Raw genomic sequence first — 19,064 nt, 5'->3', positions numbered from 1 at the left:
AGGAACCAAACCAGTATTTATTGTGGTAACAACGACTTTTAATCAGTCCATATTTAAATAACGGGATTAAAACACATATGATTAATGGATCAATTAATGTGATTTATATTATTAAATGTATATTAATTAAAAAAAAATGTTTGTTGTATTTTATCAAATTTTGTAGTTGACTTTTATTGTGAAATGCTTACTTCCGGAAGGCGTCTTCGTTGCGTTGTTGAAGCGCATTTCACGCCTTTGCTTGTGATCCACGCCGTTTATCCTTCCGTCGGTTAACCATCCTTCAACGAAGCGTCTTCTCTGTTCTCGTGTACGTTTCTTCGCTCTGGCATTTCTTCTAATTTAATCATAGTTTAAGTATTCAACCTTTGGCATTACACGGGTATCTCCAGTGTAATGCTGCGGAGAAAATACATTTTCACCACGTAAACAAAGGTAACGTTAACGTTACTGTTGATCAAAAACCAACCATTAATCACGCTGCCTCTAAAATGTTTTTAATATAATTATCTACGTTGTATCACATTTATCATATGCCTGACACGTTTGACAGATCGCCATCAAGCTTACGACGTCACTCATCGTTTGGTTATCAAGTTGACGTCATTTTCCAGATTTTAATGGGCTGTTATAAATCTAATAAATACAGTCACTTGGTAAGTACGCCATAAAACAGTGCAGATCAATACCATAGTTGAAGGGTTTTGTTTTATTAGATCCCAGTGCATCATTCTCATGTTTCTGTCCTGTGACTGCCCTCTTCTGAAGGGTCAGGTGTATTTTAGGATGGCGGGCCACCCGAACTGTATGAGTCAAACTGCCTCCTAAATATCTTTAATATAACTATAATTGTAAACGTATATCACATTTATAATATGTTATATTATATGCCTGAAATAAAATTTAAATGGGTACTGAAAACCCTATGAAATTACAAAAATAGAATTGTGTTTGTTTTATAGCTGTTAGATGAACTATACTTCTGAGCTCTTTAATGTTGACAAAATTAACTTTTTAAGTTAAGGTTGTAAACCGCATAATATTTTAAGAGGCATCAAAGTATACATTTCTCGCACTTTGATCTTTAAAATTCTCTTGTTGTTGAACGATACATTTAACTTTGTTGATTGTTCCAGACTTGACTTAAGTGTGGAAATCATTTACGTTTACATTTAGTCATTTAGCAGATGCTTTTATTCAAAGCGACTTACAAATGAGGACAGTGGAAGCAATCAAAAACAACCAAAGACCAATGATATATAAGTGCTATAACAAGTCTCAGTTAGCTTAAATGCAGTATAAGTAGCGAAGGCTTTTAAATAATATAATAAATAAAAAGAAAACGGATGGAATACAAAAAGAATAGAGCAAGCTAGTGTTAAGAGTTTTTTTTTTTTTAATTTTTAGAATTGTATAAAAATTAAAAGAAAATATAATACAAAAAGATTTGGAAAGGTAGTTAGATTTATTATTATTTTTTTTTAGAATAGAATAGTGTAGAATAGTGAGTGCTATTTACTAAACAGCAGGAAACTAAATAACTATTATACCACCCCATAAAAACATTCTGTTAAATAAAAATTGCAGTTTTTCAGTAGTGTCAGAGTTCTTCCATGTGTTCGAAAATAATTGATGCATTCTACTGTCTTTGCTCCCATAGAATTAATCCCATATTCTCTTTGTGGATCCTTGTCACCACGCCCACATAGAGAAACATGAGCTCACACAAGAGACCTGTCCGTGTTCGGGCAGATTCTGACACCAATTTCTCCATGGCCTGTGACCCGAATACACCAGGTGTGGAAGAGGGCAACGGTCTCCTGACCAAACTGATGGAGCTCCCCGTAGCCCGTCTGTCCCGACAGCAGCTGAAAAAGCTGGAGGAGCATCAGTACAGCAGTGCGGGACGGTCCCTCCTGGATCCCTTCATGCAGGGATTCTGGTGCTGGCTGGTGAGCAAAGTGCCTCTCTGGATGGCGCCGAACCTCATCACCATAGTGGGACTCGCTACCAATATCATCAGTACTCTGATACTAGTATACTACTGCCCCACTGCCACCGAACAGGTGAGCTGCACTTTCACCGCTCCAGGAAATTCCATTGCTGGGTTAAACAGATCAAATCCTAATGAATTTTATTTTCGCCTGCTAACAGTGGTATAAAATACTTATGATTTGAATTTGCTTTTTAGTCTAGATATTGTGCTTTAGCAGCAGTTACAGATTTAATATCAGTTTTAATTTAATTATGAATATGAAGTAACTGTTGTAGTTGTCACCTTATTAATTCTCAATAATTAATTCCTATTTTTGTTGATTTTATTCTGTTAGAATTAGAAGTATTTAACCACTGTTACGGTGGTCACCATTAAGACATTTTGTTTTAGATTTTAATATCAGGTTTTTTTTTTATTGTTATTGCAGTGGTCATCATCATCATAACACTGTGTTGGTTTTAATATCAGTTCAGTCCACTTATAAATATATAATAGCTTTAATTACAGTAGTTACAATACTATTTGTTGTTGATTTTAATTAGTTTTAATTCAACTGATTTCAGATCAATTTTAATCTAACTATGATTGTTTAGTAGCTTTTGCAATGATCAACATTTAGGACATAACATTTCTGGTGACTTATAGTCAGTTTTAATTCGATTTTTAATATTTAACAGCTAATACAGCGGTCACCATTATAACACTGTCTTTTTTTGTTGATTTATATATCAGCAGGTTTCGTTTTAGTTCAGTTACATATTTAAGTCATTGTTGTAGCAGGAGGCATGGTCTTTTTGACAATTTTAATATCCCATTCAACTTATAAATATTCACTAGCTATGAAAATGGTGACCATTGGGATGTGGTATTTATTGCTGATTTTAATATCAGTCTAAGTGTAATTATGAATATTTAGTAGTAATTGCACTCAATTCTTGGTTATTCTATGAAGGCCATAATTAAGTATATTCTGAGCTCCCCTGAGGAGATGATTGCTGTGGTCTATTTAAACCGTGCAATAGACCCCTTAATTGCCTACGTCACTGTGATGTCCCTGCCCTAACTGGAGGCAAAACATAAGGCAGAACTCATAGCAGGTGCGCTAAAAGTTTGAGGTTTTGACTTTAAAATTTCTCCTTGTTGGATTTTTGGCTGCCAGAATAGAAGGAACAGCACTTTTGTTTCAAAACTAAAGTTTTACCGGATCCCAGCAGACATTCCTTCACAGAAATTGTGGTTGAATGCAATACGGTGTACAGGCTGGATGGAGATGATCATAAATAATGCTCGTGTTTGCAGTGCACACTTCATAACAGGTAAAATAATCTATGCATATGAACTGGTGTGTTGGTTTTATCTAGGAAATTAGCAAGTTTTTGGTTTATAGGGTGAAAAGTCGCAAACCTTCAGGGCACTAGCTAGTTTAAATGTTAAACAGACATACAGCGATTGATGTGTGTGCCATCCTTTGAATGGTCTCTTAAAATAATACACATTGCTAATCATAGTTAGCCCAGGGATAGGTTACATTAGAAAATAAGCCTTGACAAAATTCCCCAAACCACCCAAAAGTAATTCATATCCATCCGCGAGAGTTAATAAAAAAAATAAATAATAAAAGCTGTCACGGTCCCGCAGAGTCAGGGACTGTACATATTCGGACAGTTCCTAACCTTCTTCTGCCTCCATGTTTAATAAATCCCTTCAAAACGTGCTAGCTTACGCTTGTCAACATTGCGTCCGCGCCTCTTTTTGCCTCCAGCTAAGCCCCGCCCACCCGGAGACGTTGCAATGTTTACAAACTTTTAAGGGGTCTATAAGATCTGTGTATTGTCAGACACAGCTTGGTCTGTCAGCTGTAACAGAGTCTGTTTATCAGCTATAACAGTCTTATGGGTCCTGCAGTTATGGGCAACATCCACATTGCTCAAGTCTGCAATAAGACTCCCACTCTCTCTCCACGTACAATTAGTATCTACAGTTATGCTTCTAGAGATAAAAAAAAACACACTCATATCCACCTTTGTGCAGTAAGTATGATCTTGCATGTTGGTTATTGGTTCACAAATGTTAGATCGGGTCTCCACGCCAGATAATATTTAGGATCCAGCTCCGGGCGCCAGATCCTGTCAGGAAATATCAGTTTGTCCAGTAACAGAATAACTAGTAAGCAGAGCTGTGGATACTCAAAATGAGTGTTTAACAGTCTACTGTAAGTCAAGAAGTTGACAGAGAAGAGCAGAAGCAGGAGAGGAAGTGATGATAAAAAGTAAAAGAGTTTATTGAACAAACTTAGCTGTGTATATCTCAGTGTTCAAACTTCGTCTGACCAGCACAACTTCAACATGCACTGTTATACCAAAACTGCTTCACAACAACATCCCATAAACCTTGGGTTTCCATAAACATTCCCTCTTATCTATCTCCATTCATACAGACAAAACAGTTCACGAAACCCCACAGACATGAGATTGAACAACAATGAAAAGGCATTAGCTATGAGGAAAAATGTATAAGAAATATAAAATATCGAAACATGACGAATGAATAAACAATAAATGATAAAAATAATCAAATAACTCATATGAATGACTTATGATCATAAAATGATTATGTGAATAAATGATTATAAATCATAAAAACAACACACACAATTTGGACTTGAGGATCTAAGGATCCTTCACAGAGTCAGTGAAAAGCATCCAAGTGGACAGAAATTGAAGCCTATTTGATCTTTTTCAGGCACCAACGTGGGCATACTTAGCCTGTGCTTTGGGTCTGTTCATCTACCAATCCCTGGATGCTATAGATGGAAAGCAGGCTCGACGGACCAATAGCAGCACACCTCTCGGCGAGCTCTTTGATCATGGCTGTGACTCCCTCTCTACAGGTCTGCTAACGTTTATGCATACAAATCTAGTCGGCTACTATAATAATAATTACACTTAGATCGCATGATGTTTTATAATGACCTTATTTCTAAATTCATTTAAGAGATTGAGCAGTATATATATTTTTCATATACAGTCTTGTTCAAAATAATAGCAGTACAATGTGACTAACCAGAATAATCAAGGTTTTTCGTATATTTTTTTATTGCTACGTGGCAAACAAGTTACCAGTAGGTTCAGTAGATTCTCAGAAAACAAATGAGACCCAGCATTCATGATATGCACGCTCTTAAGGCTGTGCAATTGGGCAATTAGTTGAATTAGTTGAAAGGGGTGTGTTCAAAAAAATAGCAGTGTGGCATTCAATCACTGAGGTCATCAATTTTGTGAAGAAACAGGTGTGAATCAGGTGGCCCCTATTTAAGGATGAAGCCAACACTTGTTGAACATGCATTTGAAAGCTGAGGAAAATGGGTCGTTCAAGACATTGTTCAGAAGAACAGCGTACTTTGATTAAAAAGTTGATTAGAGAGGGGAAAACCTATAAAGAGGTGCAAAAAATGATAGGCTGTTCAGCTAAAATGATCTCCAATGCCTTAAAATGGAGAGCAAAACCAGAGAGACGTGGAAGAAAACGGAAGACAACCATCAAAATGGATAGAAGAATAACCAGAATGGCAAAGGCTCAGCCAATGATCACCTCCAGGATGATCAAAGACAGTCTGGAGTTACCTGTAAGTACTGTGACAGTTAGAAGACGTCTGTGTGAAGCTAATCTATTTTCAAGAATCCCCCGCAAAGTCCCTCTGTTAAAAAAAAGGCATGTGCAGAAGAGGTTACAATTTGCCAAAGAACACATCAACTGGCCTAAAGAGAAATGGAGGAACATTTTGTGGACTGATGAGAGTAAAATTGTTCTTTTTGGGTCCAAGGGCCACAGGCAGTTTGTGAGACGACCCCCAAACTCTGAATTCAAGCCACAGTACACAGTGAAGACAGTGAAGCATGGAGGTGCAAGCATCATGATATGGGCATGTTTCTCCTACTATGGTGTTGGGCCTATTTATCGCATACCAGGGATCATGGATCAGTTTGCATATGTTAAAATACTTGAAGAGGTCATGTTGCCCTATGCTGAAGAGGACATGCCCTTGAAATGGTTGTTTCACCAAGACAATGACCCAAAACACACTAGTAAACGGGCAAAGTCTTGGTTCCAAACCAACAAAATTAATGTTATGGAGTGGCCAGCCCAATCTCCAGACCTTAATCCAATTGAGAACTTGTGGGGTGATATCAAAAATGCTGTTTCTGAAGCAAAACCAAGAAATGTGAATGAATTGTGGAATGTTGTTAAAGAATCATGAGAGGTGCCACAAGTTGGTTGACTCCATGCCACACAGATGTCAAGCAGTTTTAAAAAACTGTGGTCATACAACTAAATATTAGTTTAGTGATTCACAGGATTGCTAAATCCCAGAAAAAAAAAAAGTTTGTACAAAATAGTTTTGAGTTTGTACAGTCAAAGGTAGACACTGCTATTTTTTTGAACACACCCCTTTCAACTAATTGCCCAATTGCACAGCCTTAAGAGCGTGCATATCATGAATGCTGGGTCTTGTTTGTTTTCTGACAATCTACTGAACCTACTGGTAACTTGTTTGCCACGTAGCAATAAAAAATATACTAAAAACCTTGATTATTCTGGTTAGTCACATTGTACTGCTATTATTTTGAACAAGACTGTATGTATCATCCATCTTAATTTACATTTTTATTAAATCCAATTTCACGTTTCTCATCTGAAAGTTTCTGTTAATGGAATTTTTTTTTTTTTACATTTTGGTCTCATTTTGGGCACATTTTCTGTGCATCTCTAAATAGATGAGAAATATATACCTTAAGTGTGTGTAAGCAACATATATATATATATATATATATATCCCATTTTTCCCTCGATTTACATTCTGGAGAAGTTGATGCTAAGTTGCTGAAAGTCAGAGCCAGTTTGCAGATTTGAGCTGACAGCTTTAATAGAAAATCACGTAGTGTATTTTGGTCACAGACTCTGATTTTTTTAGCTTCAGTTTAATTCCATCCAGTCGGAGCATATCAAACATGTTACCTATCAAACAGTGTGTTACAGGGGTCTAAACATACTTCCTCTTGTTGTTTTGTGTCTTTCTCTGATGCAGTGTTTGTTGTCCTGGGCACATGTATAGCAGTGCAGCTGGGTACTCACCCGGACTGGATGTTTTTCTGTTGTTTTGTGGGCATCTTCATGTTTTATTGTGCCCACTGGCAGACGTATGTTTCAGGAACGCTGCGCTTTGGCATGTGAGTGAAAACTGTCCTCTTAATCACAATCAATGGCTCCTGTACACAAATAATATATTTGATCATTCTGTTCTGCTCATGAGAAGCTTTCAGACAGCTGTTGTACTGTTGATAAAGGACTACAGAAAGAAAAGTTGTAGATTTGAGTGCGATTAATCTGTAAATCACTTCTTTGCTTGTGCAGAATTGATGTGACTGAGGTACAAATCTACATTATAATCATGTACTTACTGGCTGCCATTGGAGGAACTGCTTTTTGGAAATCTGTGGTAATTCTAATCAGTCTTAATTTTTTTCATATTTTGGTCAGTTGATTATACCATATTCTCAAGGACAAATTTTCTAGCGTGTTGATTTTCTAGCATGTTGATTTTCTAGCATGTTGCTGTGTGTTCAGTGAAATCCTAAATCCTTCGTATATAATGATGTGATGATTAGAAACCGGATATGAGTGATTTGTTTTTAATCTTTCAGATCCCTGTGATTAATATCCAGATGAAAATAATACCGGCCATTTGCACTCTTCTGGGGGCCATTTACTCCTGCACAAACTACTTCCGGGTTATATTCACGGGCGGAATGGGCAAAAATGGATCTACTGTTGCAGTAAGGAACAGCTGAAGTGTTTTTATTTTAATTATATTTAATAAGTTGCTTGCTTTTTTAAATTGAACTAAAATAGTTTAAAAAGAGTTGTTTAGTCTAGGACCAACTGGACCAACCTGAAAATGATTTTTTATATAATAATTTGAGCTAAAGTAGTTTAAATAGAATATACAGTACCTTAAAAACATAATTGGCTTCTGTTTGTGAAATTCTTAGAAATAAAGATTAAGCACGCTTTTTTTCTCATGCAATATGTATCAGACGTTTGCTTTAAATGCACAAGACGTGACCTTAATTTAAAACAAAAGATTTGGTTACTTTGTCAGAATGAGTTTTACAGTAAGTCTAAATCATTTGCACATCTGTTTTTCCTCGTTTGTTAGGGCACAAGCGTTTTGTCTCCATCCTTCCATATAGGAGTGGTAATAACACTTGCTCTAATGATCTATAAGAAGTCTTCAATGCAGCTGTTCGAGAGACATCCATGTCTCTACATCTTAGCATTTGGATGTATCTCGGCCAAACTCACCAATAGACTGGTGGTAAGATCATGAATGACGTCAATATACTGTGTTTATTTCAGCTTCACTAAATAATTGCTATGATTGCTTGTAACACGTATGAATACTATTGGCAGATTATTGATGTACCTCTTCCTGAACTGTTTTTATAGTTGGCAGGAAGAATTATGGCTTGTATGTAAGCATAAAACCGCTGTTAGTATGATTTTCTGCACATTTGAACATAAATACTTGCCATTGTTGTCTCTGTCAGACTCAAAGCGCATTAGCATCAGTTAATCTTAATGTCACTACAGTCACGTCTGATTGTTTTCCAGGTGGCTCATATGACAAAGAGTGAAATGAGTCTTTACGACTTGGCCTTCACCGGACCAGTGCTGCTGTTTCTGAACCAGTACTTCAACAGTTTCATTAATGAGTACTGTCTTCTGTGGGTCGCTCTGGTACGTGTAAGATCGTTTGAAAGAAAGAGCTCACTGTAGTATGTACCGTCACAATTACAATTAAGTCAACGTGATTTAAGAATTGTCACAATTACGCACAATTAGGCACGTTATTTCAAATTTAAAAAGAAACCTGTAATATAACAACTTGCTGTTCCTCAGAAACAACTTTGATCTCTTTACACTATTTTAACGAACATTGAGCGATGCTTATAAACTCGTAATCCTGTGAAAAAAGTCTGAATTGCGAAAACGTCATAAGGTTATATCTCAGAATTGCAAATGCGACTTAATATCCCACAGTTCTGTTTTTATAACTCTCAACTGAGAGTTTAAATCACGCAATTCTAAGAAAATTACCGATTTTATTTTTTATTCAGTGGCAGAAGCAGGCCTCAATAGTTATGAATGTCCAATTTATATATATATTTTACCTGTAAATATGTCTGATTACAGAAGTACAATGGCTTGTGAACGGGGTTTCGCAGTGACTTCACCTGTGTAGTATTGATCAACTAATTACTTATTTCACATGTGAAGATACTTGCTAATCATATCCGAAGTATAGAAGTCTTAAAGTTGCGGTAACATAAAGAACTAAGGGTCAGAGAGAGGGTGAAAATCATCTTGTGTTTTTGGTTCAAGACTCCTTAACTAAGATTATAATCCGTGCAAAAATATAAATCTTAGCTCTATAGCTTATCTTTCCATATCAAAAAATGCATTTGCTATGCTTTAGCTTCTTCCCTTTTATTTTTGTAGGTGCTGTCAGCGTTTGATCTGGTTCGGTACTGCGTGAGTGTCTGTAACCAGATCGCCACACACTTAAACATCCGTGTCTTCAGCATCCAGCCTCCGTCTCCATCCAGAGTTCAGGCAGACAGCAGAAATTGCCACTAACCTCTCATCCCCTCTCCCTCAAACACCTCCAGAAGGTCACGCACCTACTGAAGTAGTGAATGTAAAAGACAACTCATAGAGCCCGAGCCCAAATGGCTGCAGTTATGAACTTTGTTCCCATAATGAAGACTATAGGGAATATTTAAAAGAATATACATACTATGGTTAGAACACCATTTAGTTGACAGTATTTTGTTGTTAGATGACCAGTTTTGTTTGCCATAGTTAGAAGATCTGCCGCAGAAGCCACAACTTTGAATGTTTTGGACCAAGTATTTTACCCAGCAGTGTAGAGTTCATTCCATTAACAGTCAACGCTCCATCTGAATGCAGTTTCATAATTACAGAATACTATAGGCATTAACTGGAAGCTTTGCAGCCGTTCACTAAAACAAAATATCTAAATTTACTCTTAAACGCCAGTACGTGCCACTGTTGCCAGTAAATAGTGGTGCTCTGTTGTCTTAGAAGAGCAGAGAGCTTCCGTCAATATTTCAGAAATTACAATTTCACATTTACAAATCCTGCTAATTCAGCCTCTCATCTAATGTCATTCGGTAAACGAATCTTTTTTCTTTTTATGCATATGGTACTTTGTGTTTGTAGTGTTTGGAGGGGATTATTATTATTGTTGTTTAGGTATACCAATGTCACTAAAGGATAAAAACTGTATTAGAAACAGTATTTTGATAGTGCCCTATTTTCCTAATAATAACTGGGGCCAAGATAGACGTCTAGAATGGTTATAAGTTACACTGTACAAATGAACCCTTAATAATGGATGACATTGAAAAATTAAAAATGAGTGTTTTTGCTCTAAATACATTTGTTAATGTGATAACTTGTGCTAATTTATTTTTGTGCCTTTTATTTATCACTGTCGTTATACTCCTCTATGCACAGTAAAAGTTGGACTCAGCGATTTTGATATTTTTTAACCTCTTGTGTTAATCGCATTTTGTTTGTAAGCATCATACTCAACAAAGATGCAATATCATATTCCTGCATGTCGCATTATTGAATTAGCAATCTGCAATGAGTCATTATAGATATTTTTTACCTTCATGTCAATTTGTTTTAGAAAAAATTGCTTTTTTTTAATTGCTTTTTTTTTTTGACAATTACTGTATATTGCAAAACAATAGACATTAACTCTGCAGTTCTTTATCGGGTGCTTCCAAAAGTAGAATATGAACAGTGGCCAAACTCCATATATATTACTCAAAAGGCGTTATTGTTTTGCATCTACCTCTGAGCAGTTGCTTGTATGTTATTTTAGTCTCTTGAGTTGAGACTTTTATTGAAGATGTTTTAATCCAGCTGTGAATGTTATTTAAGTGGATTTCTGGGTATTTGTGTTTCTCCCTTTTTCTTTTTTTTTCGAAACACGTCATCCGTTCACCTGAGGTCAGCGAAAGCTGCAAAACACGCATAGTTGAAGAAAACGCTGTCTGTCGCTGTAACTATATTTGCATACCTGTAGAATTTGTACCTCGACCAGTATTTTGGTTGTTCTGTTGATTTACAGCAAATATTTTACTTTGTAATAGACTAATGGTCATGAAATAAAGATTGTTATATTTATGTTAACAGATTTCTTGATCACTGCCTCAGTTTGTTTTGTTATTATGTTACCAACAATGTACCATGGTTTTCAAACATGCCCCATAAAAACAGAGTTATTGTAATCAACTGAAAAGAAAAGCAAAAATAAAACCATTAAAAAAAACTGAAAGTGAAATACAAATTTATTAATATTTTTTTCAGTACTCAGTTTTAATGTGTCTGTGTAGCTATAAATTTGTATTTCACTTTTATTTAATTTTTTATGGTTTTAATTTTGCTTTTCTTTTTAGTTAATTAGTTAATTATAATAACTCCATGGAAATACCCCCCCCCAAAAAAAAAATTTCTAAATATTTTAAAAACCATAATTGTATATTAATGATACTAAAATAATACTGCATAGTAGTACTGTGATTTCCTGTGAAGTACATTTTGGAGCAACATGGTGTGACCTTTCTGAATACAGTGGCCTTGAAATCCAAATAACATTCATGCACTTACTCAACTTCTTACAAAACCTTTTCAACCTGAACAAAACTTTAACTTGTTTATAAAAAATGCATTTAAAATATAATGTGACATAATTTTCATTTACTCACAAAATTGTGTCTGTTGGGTTAATTTGACCTTTTAAGCTCATGTTGTGTTACTGAATTTTTTTAATGTTTGGTGATCTCTGTGAGTAAATATCTGGATGTGGTGGCTTCAGAGAGGGTTTGTGCTCCTCCAGTGGCTCGATTATCTGATCATCTGCTACATTCCTCGTCTCTTATGCCACAGCGGTCGTGTTGGGCCATGACATTCTCATTCCATACATAAGGTACGTTTTTCAGTTTTATTTGTACTAGATGTCCATACAGAGTCGTGCATCATTTTATGCTTTGAGAAACATTTTATGAAGAGAAACCTGCATGAATACTTGGAATGTATAAGACGAAAATAAATCATGCATTTGTGTGTGTGTGTGTGTGTGTGTGTAGTATCACTTTTAAGAGTTTGACGGATGTAGATTTTAATATCCTTTTACATTTTGTTCCTCAAACTTTTCTTTAAGGGTCCTATATGGGGATTTCATTGTACACTGTCAGACATTTCTGTAATTTCTACAGTCATTTACTGTATGTCACCAATGCATTGAATTTATTTAATACACAAGTTTAACAATCTGAGTTGAATTACTGAAATTAACTTTTCCATGACCTTCTCATTTATTGAGATGGACCTGTATGTAGCTAACGTTTGTCTGTGTGTTTGTGTCAACATTTTTGTAACCTAGTAACATTTACCTGTCAACAGTGCCAAACATTACTATGGTGAACTGTGCTGTCATTTCAAACTACTTTTGACAGCTTAGTGTGGCTAGCTGCCTTTCTAGTTTTAGAATTTGTTTGTTATACTTTTTTAATGGAATTTAAGATTTACTGCATTTTTTGTACTTGTGTTTTAAAGGCAACCGCAATGAAGCATCAAGAAACACATGAGCAGGCCAACCCCCCGAGACTGATAATTCATGGGAAGAGAATAACTATGGGTTTGAGATGTGTAGGTATTCTGTATGGGGATTGCTTTTTAAAAGTGTGCCATTTCTAATTGTTTTTCGGAGAACACATTTCTGTCGCTAACAAGGTGGATGGTGAGTAAAGGTAGTGGCCACGCTTTGGAGCAGCACCTGGGTTTTGCAGATGGCTGTGTATTCTTTGGATGCTTATATTTTTTCCCCATTATGTTTCCGTTGTGTAAAGATTCTTTGTTAGGATGAATCCAGATGATGAGACAGGTGAGATGAAGATGTACTGTTCCAGCATTGGAAGACTGTATTTGTGTTATACATGCAATGTTTTAAATTAAAGCATTTGATATTTAGTAATTAGTGTGTCTGTTTTAATTGAATGCCAGTAGTACCTATGTAGGGTAAAATAAAATTAATTTTATATAAAAATTATAAAATCGAATTACTGTATATATTTATATATTACAATTAATTACAGTAGTATACTGATGAATTTGATTACAGTAATTTAAAGTAAAAGGTAAACTTTTTTTACAGTAATGTAAAGTACAGTTTGCAACTGTAAACTCAAATACAGTTTGCTACTGTAAATCTTAATTACAGTAAACAAAATGTCTATTGCAGCCATACCCCCAGGGGCTAAATATCACATTATTGATGTTATTTAAGCCCGTGGGCAACCTACAGAAGCTGGGTGACAATATATTACTTGAGTAGCCTATGGTAATGAAAAAGAGGAAGTAGTTAAGCAGTCAGTTTTCTTAGTAATTGTTAGCAAATATGTGTGTCTAAAGATGTAACTGATTATTTTTTGCTTTTAAAATTTTTAAAACATGTTTAGCATTGAAAAAATATATGCTTTAGCTACTTGTCCTAGAGACAACTTCTGTTAGCACAATTAAACTACTGGGTGAAAAAAAACTGTTAGCACTGATAATGAATAATTTTTACCCATAATTCTAAATTAAAATAAGTGAATTTAATGTTTAATAAACATTACAAATATGATCAATATAAACTTCTAGATTATATTTTATTTATAAAAAAAACTTTGTACATCATGCACTTTCCTTTGTTGTCAAATGATAACTGCATAACAGTGAAAAAATAACTATAAAATAATTATAAAATGACAATCATGTAATATGATAAGTAAAATAAAATGTTTTTGTTGTACTCACAAATGCAACCTTTCATTTATCTGTATTGATTTTTTTATTTTTTTCAACATCTGCGTAGAAACCACATGCCGCTATTAGTGAAATATTACAAGCCATTTCTAAGATGCTAACAATGAAAAAAAAAATAATAATAAAGCATAGTATTCGATCATGCTGATGTTAAATATTGCCAACAGATCATCAGAATATTTAAAAAACAGGAATCATGAATACAAGTTAGATGACTTGCTGAGTTTGACTTGATGACTTTTGAAAATAAATTCTGAAATAGTTTTCAATTCGATCAGAAAACTGAATGAGTTCTACAGTGAGTTGGTTTGCTGTGACTGGGTGGTTTGTGTCATTTTTGTTCTCTCCTCAGAGAAAACGCTTTCAAAAACACGTCTTAGAGAAAGTTTAACATTGCTCTTATGCCCCATGAAAACATACAGAATGGGGTTCAGGCAACTGTTGAAATAGGCCAAAGAGACGGCCAGTGGATCCACTGCGTAACCTACTGAGGAAATTGGTTCCCCTCCGTATATTATTATCAAATCCACTATGTGATACGGCAGCCAGCACAGAAAAAAACCCACAATTACAGCCAACATGATGTGAAACGCTTGTCCAGAGTGAAAATGTCTCCTGCCTAGCTTGCGTGCGATGAATCCATAGCATGTTGTTATGCATATGAGAGGAATCAAAAAGCCAAACACAAATCTGGTGACACTTAACCTTCTATACATTTCAGAATGGGCTGGATCAAATTGATAATGCACGCAGTATGTTTTATTATTTTCTGTGTGAATCCCTCTAGACATCACAAAAGGCAGACTGAGAATTAAAGCCAGAATCCAGGCCGCTGCACAGGACAATCGTGCAATGAACAAGCTACGATGATTCTGAGCCCAAACCGGTGTGATCACCTGAGTAAACCGATCCACACTAATCAAGTTCAAGGTGAAAACACTTGCAAACATGGTGATGAGCAATACGAAGTGGAAAAGCTTGCACGTTGTGGATCCGTATGGCCAGTAATCATCAAAATCACTCTCAATCACATAGTAAAGAGTGAGAAGGCAGCACAAGAGGTCGGCAACCGCTAGATTTATAAACCCTACTGTATTAACAGTCCTCTTCATCTTCAATCCAGCAACATACAGGACAAAGGCATTTCCAGGAACACTGAGGATCAAGGTCAGGTAGAAGAAGACCAGAGAAATCCCTCTCATCGGATATTTCAAAATTTCATAATAATCCCCCATTGCAGTGATGGAGCTGGTTTATCCTGCTAATATATCATTTTGTCAATGTAAAATCATAAATCATATTTAAAGTGTTGTCAGATAAGAGACTTTTATAGCTAAATGATTATATGATCAATGAATTTCTATTATCGGAGAAGCTTAATTATGATAACAAACATGCAGCATGCTATTTCAGCATTAAAAGTACAAAAATATCATATAAATAACTCTAGGTAAGTAATAATAACTCACCTTGTGATGATTCGATTCACAATTATTCCCGTAAATGTTTTCTACTCTGATGTTCTAGACTTTTTTGCCACTTCTTCAATTTTGTTACTTAATCATGCTTCAGCAACATTTCAAACATGGTTGAGTTGTGAAACATCACGACCAACTCTGTAAACTGGTTAAACCGGTATTCATAAATTGAAAAAAATACTGATGTTAGACTAAAATGGCAGTTTAACTTGTAAATAAATGCAGAAATGAAGTCAACATACTGTACACTCACCTAAAGGATTATTAGGAACACCATACTAATACTGTGTTTGACCCCCTTTCGCCTTCAGAACTGCCTTAATTCTCAGTGGCATTGATTCAACAAGGTGCTGAAAGCATTCTTTAGAAATGTTGGCCCATATTTATAGGATAGCATCTTGCAGTATATGTTTAATATTCACGTTGATAATACTAATTATGCATTAGGACTTGCATTTTGGAGTCAAGCAAAATATCACTGGGCCCACTCATCGTTTCAATCATACACTAGTGTTATGTCCCCAGCTTTTCTAGGGGTGGGGGACTAAAAAATATATACCCAGGATGGAAAAACCAAGGATAACTCAAAACATGTGTCAAGTTCATGTATTTATTTGTATTTAAATGTATTTAAAACTAGATCCTAGTGAACTGGCAAATTATAGGCCTATTTCAAATCTTCCATTTATGTCTAAAATTTTTGAAGAAGTTGTGTCTGCTCAACTGAGCACCTTCCTGCACAAAAATGATCTGTATGAAGAATTCTGTATGAAGGCCATAGCACAGAAACTGCACTTGTTAAAATTACGAATGACCTGCTTCTTGCGTCAGATCAAGGCTGCATCTCATTTCTAGTCTTACTTGATCTTAGTGCTGCATTCGACACTATAGATCATGACATACTCATAGATCGATTACAAAACTATACAGATATTCAAAGGCAGACTCTAAGATGGTTTAGATCCTACCTGTCCCATCACTACCATTTTGTTTACTTAAATGGGGAGTCATCTCATTTATCATCAGTAAAATATGGAGTGCCACAAGGATCCGTCCTAGGTCCCCTTCTATTTTCAATGTACATGTTGCCCCTTGGTAATATTATTAGAAAATACGGAATTAGCTTCCACTGTTATGCTGATGATACTCAGCTATATATCTCAACGAGACCAGATGAAACTTCTAAATTATCTAAGCTAACAGAGGGTGTTAAAAATGTAAAAGATTGGATGACAAATAATTTTCTCCAATTAAAATTGGATAAGACAGAGATTAATTATTGGACCAAAAAACACTACACAGAATCTTGTAGATTACAATCTACAACTAGACGGATGTACTGTTGCTTCCTCTACAGTCAGAAATCTGGGTGTTATATTAGACAGCAACTTGTCTTTTGAAAATCATATTTCCTGTGTTACAAAAACTGAATTCTTCCATCTTAGAAACATTGCCAAGCTACGAAACATGTTATCTGTTTCTGATGCAGAAAAGCTAGTTCATGCATTTATGATCTCTAGACTGGACTATTGTAACACACTTCTAGGTGGTTGTCCTGTATCTTCAATAAACAGGCTACAGGTAGTCCAAAATGCAGCAGTTAGAGTCCTTACCAAGTCAAGAAAATATGATTATATTACCCCAATTTTACGGTCTCTGCCCTGGCTACCTATTAAGTTCCATATCAGTTAAAAAATATCATTACTTACCTATAAGGCCCTAAATGGTTTAGCTCCTGCATACCTAACTAGCCTTCTACCACGTTACAATCCATTACGCTCCCTAAGGTCTCAAAATGCTGGACTTTTGGGAGTTCCTAGGATAGCAAAGTCCACTAAAGGAGGTAGAGCTTTTTCACATTTGGCTCCCAAACTCTGGAATAGCCTTCCTGATAATGTTCGGGGTTCAGACACACTCTCTCTGTTTAAATCTAGATTAAACAGATTTAAATCTGATCAAATGTGCATTTTATTCTTTAGCTTGAGCTAAACTAATTAATTTTACTTTGTTGGATCAGCAGCTATGCTAATGATCTCTCTATATGTTTCTATGTTTTGCCACGGGATTTACACAAGCTCCAGTCTGGATCCAGAACACCTGAGAAGGGATGATGCTGACCCCTCAGAGGACTCCAGATGATGCTAACCCTGAATCAACGAACAGAACTAATGAATATTGCTACAACTGTGACTGCATCATATAATTATTATTAATTATTAATAATATTAATAATGTTCATCGTCTGGCTGACTACGTCTTGTATTAATTTTTCTGAAAAATCCTGTTATACGTGCACAAACTGACAGTCACCACTACTACTAAATATAAGCTACTACTAAATATTGTAGAAACATAATTTTCTGTAAAGTTACTTTGTAACGATTTGTATTATAAAAAGCACTATACAAATAAACTTGAATTGAATTGATGGAGATTTGTGGGATGCACATCCAGGGCCTAAAGTGTGCCAAGAAAACATCCCCCACACCATTTCACCACCACCAGCAGCCTGCACAGTGGTAACAAGGCATGATGGATCCATGTTCTCCTTCTGTTTACGCCAATTTCTGACTCTACCATCTGAATGTCTCGACAGAAATCGAGACTTATCAAACCAGGCAACATTTTTCCAGTCTTCAACTGTCCAATTTTGGTGAGCTCATGCAAATTGAAGCCTCTTTTTCCTATTTGTAGTGGAGATGAGTGGTACCCGGTGGGGTCTTCTGCTGTTGTAGCCCATCCGCCTCAAGGTTGTGCGTGTTGTGGCTTCACAAATGCTTTGCTGCATACTTCGGTTGTAACGAGTGATTATTTCAGTCAAAGTTGCTCTTCTATCAGCTTGAATTAGTCGGCCCATTCTCCTCTGACCTCTAGCATCAACAAGGAATTTTCGCACACAGGACTGCCGCATACTAGCAGTTTTTCACACCATTCTTTGTAAACCCTAGAAATAGTTGTGCGTGAAAATCCAAGTAACTGAGCAGATTGTGAAATACTCAGACCGGCCCGTCTGGCACCAACAACCATGCCACGCTCAAAATTGCTTAAATCACCTTTATTTCCCATTCTGACATTCAGTTTGGAGTTCAGGAGATTGTCTTGACCAGGACCACACCCCTAAATGCGTTGAAGCAACTGCCATGTGCAGTGGTGGACAGTAACGGAGTAGCTTTACTTCGTTACTCTACTTAAGTACATTTTTCAAGTATCTGTACTTTACTGAAGTAGTTTTATTTTGAGTAACTTTTAAACATAAGATCGTACTTTTAACTTCACTACATTTCATAAAACATATCGTTACTCCCTATAATATATCACGTGCTCCGACACGCAGAAGCGGTGTCTAATTCATCATGAACGAACTGAGTCTTTTCAAAATAAACCTTTAAATCGGATCGCGAATCGCACCAAACGATTCGTTTACGAATTAGAATGATCCGATTGCAGCTGTTCTGTAGTCGACCACTCACTGATTCAAATGAACCGTTTAGTGTGAGTCTACAGAAGTAAGAACCGTGAAATATTGTGAGCGCGTGCGTCTGATGTTGCTAAAAGTAAGTTATTAATGTCGGAATTTAGGATTAATTATTGTAACTGAAAATCATATTTTTTATTATTTATGTTAT

At 35.8% G+C, this 19,064-nt stretch overlaps 2 protein-coding genes across 4 annotated transcripts; one reads left to right on the top strand and one right to left on the bottom strand.

Annotated features, from left to right (window-relative positions):
- The first annotated feature begins 204 nt into the window (after positions 1–204).
- Positions 205–11,288, top strand: LOC128018892 (choline/ethanolaminephosphotransferase 1). 3 transcript variants are annotated; one of them, XM_052604755.1, is made up of 10 exons: positions 205–310; positions 554–656; positions 1,661–2,066; positions 4,739–4,886; positions 7,083–7,224; positions 7,409–7,493; positions 7,699–7,830; positions 8,214–8,372; positions 8,669–8,794; positions 9,557–11,288. In XM_052604755.1, the coding sequence occupies exons 3-10, from the start codon at positions 1,716–1,718 to the stop codon at positions 9,692–9,694; spliced, it is 1,281 nt and encodes a 426-aa protein (XP_052460715.1). In that variant the 5' UTR covers positions 205–310; positions 554–656; positions 1,661–1,715; the 3' UTR covers positions 9,695–11,288. The 3 variants fall into 3 exon arrangements, with proteins under 3 accessions (XP_052460715.1, XP_052460714.1, XP_052460716.1); XM_052604754.1 differs by having other exon boundaries at positions 209–435; XM_052604756.1 differs by lacking the exon at positions 554–656 and having other exon boundaries at positions 214–310.
- A 2,715-nt stretch (positions 11,289–14,003) lies between these two features.
- On the bottom strand, positions 14,004–15,226 carry LOC128018893 (C3a anaphylatoxin chemotactic receptor-like). The gene has a single exon (XM_052604757.1). It carries the CDS (start codon positions 15,193–15,195, stop codon positions 14,254–14,256), a length of 942 nt encoding a protein of 313 aa, XP_052460717.1. The 5' UTR covers positions 15,196–15,226; the 3' UTR covers positions 14,004–14,253.
- Positions 15,227–19,064: the final 3,838 nt, after the last annotated feature.

Source organism: Carassius gibelio, chromosome A8 (assembly GCF_023724105.1).
Source record: "Carassius gibelio isolate Cgi1373 ecotype wild population from Czech Republic chromosome A8, carGib1.2-hapl.c, whole genome shotgun sequence".
Lineage (NCBI taxonomy): Eukaryota > Metazoa > Chordata > Actinopteri > Cypriniformes > Cyprinidae > Carassius > Carassius gibelio.
This window is presented reverse-complemented; position numbering and strand designations above follow the sequence as displayed.

Bases quoted from the DNA above. Each gene is read 5' to 3' on its own strand.
- LOC128018892 (XM_052604755.1), top strand. From the start codon at position 1,716: ATGAGCTCACACAAGAGACCTGTCCGTGTTCGGGCAGATTCTGACACC. The intron at 7,225-7,408 runs GTGAGTGAAAAC...TTGCTTGTGCAG, and splicing joins GGAACGCTGCGCTTTGGCAT to AATTGATGTGACTGAGGTAC. The intron at 8,795-9,556 runs GTACGTGTAAGA...TTATTTTTGTAG, and splicing joins GTCTTCTGTGGGTCGCTCTG to GTGCTGTCAGCGTTTGATCT.
- LOC128018893 (XM_052604757.1), bottom strand. From the start codon at position 15,195: ATGGGGGATTATTATGAAATTTTGAAATATCCGATGAGAGGGATTTCT.